The 2728-nt window shown below is 37.4% G+C and overlaps 1 protein-coding gene across 1 annotated transcript; it reads right to left on the reverse strand.

The window, feature by feature from the left end:
* Window positions 1-727: 727 nt before the first annotated feature.
* Window positions 728-1693, reverse strand: LOC109374050 (olfactory receptor 149-like). The gene has a single exon (XM_019628319.1). It carries the CDS (start codon window positions 1658-1660, stop codon window positions 728-730), a length of 933 nt encoding a protein of 310 aa, XP_019483864.1. The 5' UTR covers window positions 1661-1693.
* Window positions 1694-2728: the final 1035 nt, after the last annotated feature.

Consider the following 2728-nt stretch of genomic DNA (forward strand, 5'->3'; position numbering starts at 1 on the left):
ACAAATTCACAGAAATCCACCCTCCTGTTATGTAAGATAAGTTCATGCCTAGTTGCTCACTTGAGATATAATCCTTGAGATATAATGAGTAAAATCCAATCTTAACTCCTCTGAAGGCCAAAGGAATAAAGTTCCAAATGAAATTATTTTGTAATGGGAAGAAATTCAAATACATTATAAACTAAGTTTAAACTTAAATTTACCTTTTAAATTTTATACCTTTTTTGTCCATAAAACCTAGCTTCATTGAATGGCTAGAGAGACTGTAATAGAATAAAGTAAGTCATACATTTTGAAAGAAAGGAAAGAAGGAAGCCAGGAAGGCAGGAAGGAAGGAAGGAAGGAAGGGAAGAAGGGAGGGAGGGAGGGAGGAGAAAAGGGGAGAGGGAAACAGGGAAAGAAGACAGTTCATAGTCTCTAGAAACTTGCATCTTTGTGGTAATTTATCAAAACAAAGTTCCAACAAGTACAATTTATGTGAAAGCTGAATAGGTACATTGTTTTGGCAAATTAAAAAAGAGTAGAACCTGGGTTAATCTGAAAATCTTCCTTGAAGGAATAAATCAGTGGTTCAGTTCACTCATTCCCTACCATGTCGCTGTTAGGACTCCCAAGAAAGGCCTGATAGTATTTTTCCCAGCTTCCTATTTGGCAACAATCCTGTTGTAAGAATACTGGATCTGAAGCAACTTCCCAAATAATTCCAAAGAGGAATTTTTTTTATAATTTATACCCCAGAAATGTGGACCACGTGAGTCAATGCTTTCTTCAGAGCCAATTTCACATCCTTGTTCCTTAAGGTGTAAATCAAAGGATTAAGAGAAGGAGTAACAATATTATTTAACACTTGAATAACAGAATCTAGCCAGGGGCTGGAAGCAGGCCTGAGATAGATGAGCATCACAGGCCCATAGAACAAAAGGATTGAAATCAGGTGGGCACTACAGGTTGAAAAGGCTCGGCGCCTGCCTTCTGAGGAGCTGATTTTCGATATGGAAAGGACAATGTGACCGTAGGAAGTAAGGATAAGGAAAAAGCATGTGAGAGTCACAACATCCACGTTAATAAAACTCACAGTCTGAGCTAGAGAGGTGTCTGCACAGGATAAGGGCAACACCACTGGGATATCACAGAAGAAATTGTCCACCTCATTGGGGCCACAGTAAGGTAACCTAAAGACAAGAAACGTGAGGATACTTCCGTGGAGACAGCCACCCAGCCAAGTGCCCAGTGTCAAGCCAGTACATACCCTGTGATTCATGATAACCATATATCTCAGTGGTTCACAAATAGCCACAAACCGATCATAAGCCATCACAGTGTAGAGGAAACACTCAGTACCACCCAGGAAGTGATAAAAGAAGAGCTGGGAGGCACAGCCCTGGTAAGAGATGGTCGGGCTTTGCCCTATTAAGTAGAGCATCATTTTGGGGGAACTCACTGAAGGAAAAAATATATCAAACACTGACAGATTCCCCAGGAAGAAATACATGGGAGTGTGGAGGTTGGAGGTAACCAAAATGGTGAGGAAGATAAGCAGGTTTCCGAATAAGGTGAAAAGGTAGAAGGCCAAAAAAAACACAAATAGCATGCTCTGCAGCCCTTCGGTTTTAGGAATTCCCAGCAGGATGAACTTGGTCACAGAAGTGTAGTTCTGCATGTTTATGCCTCAGGCAGTCCTGGAAGAGTAAAGTAATAATCATGATATAAGACCACAAATAACTGAGAAAAGATCTTCTTAATAGAGTTATTTCTATCTAGGGTGGTGATTGCAAGTAAAAAAAGGTCAAAAGAGGAAAAGGAGAACAGTAATAAATCTGGCTCTGTAGCTAAGCCATGTGTCACATTTGACCTCAGTTTTTTCTTCTTATTATTTGTTTCCTAGTCACGTACTTTTATTGGTACAGAAGACATTTTAACATTTTTAAGAAAAATATCATCCAAAAAAGAGGAAGAATTTTTATTTGCTTAACAGAAAATATATTTCCACTCTGAATTTTACCTCACAATAGAACTAGGGTTTTATACAAATAAAAATTGTCAAAGAAAAGAATGGGTTTATTGGTTGTTTTTTGAAAAAGTACTAATTCCATTAAATAATCTAGAAATGTATTCTAGAAAAATAGATTAAGTAAGGTAATCACAGAGTATCGAGAAAAAGGTAAAGGATCTAGGCCATGAAGATGTGCAATGTACTGATGTGAATGCATTTTAATGTGAGGAAATCATGTGTAAAACACATCCTGTTTTTCCTCACATGGATGCAATAGTTTAAATACTTTTACTTATTTTTATTTTTTATTTTTCATTAGTTTCATGTGTACAACACAATGCAATAGTTATACATTTTACCCCTCAAAGTGACAACTTCCCTTCCCCAATCTTCCACCCCACTGCCCCCCATATCATGCATATCTATTACAATTCCATTGACTCCACTCCACATAGTACTCCACATCCTGTGACTATATATGTATATATTCAATTATAGCTGACATACAATATTAATCAACATCAGCTTCAGGTGTACAGTGCAGATTTTTTTTTTTAAATCAAATCTCACAATGACAGGGGGTTTCCATATTTCTATCTATTATAGTTAAACACTCTCAGCCATGATAATCCCACCATTTAAGTTCACCCATATAAGAGAAACTTTAAGCATTTTATTCCATGCCTTTAGCCTTTTTAGTTGCCATTATTCCCTCCCTTTCATTTTCTGCTTGGC

This window comes from Hipposideros armiger, unplaced genomic scaffold (genome assembly GCF_001890085.2).
Source record: "Hipposideros armiger isolate ML-2016 unplaced genomic scaffold, ASM189008v1 scaffold_781, whole genome shotgun sequence".
NCBI lineage: Eukaryota > Metazoa > Chordata > Mammalia > Chiroptera > Hipposideridae > Hipposideros > Hipposideros armiger.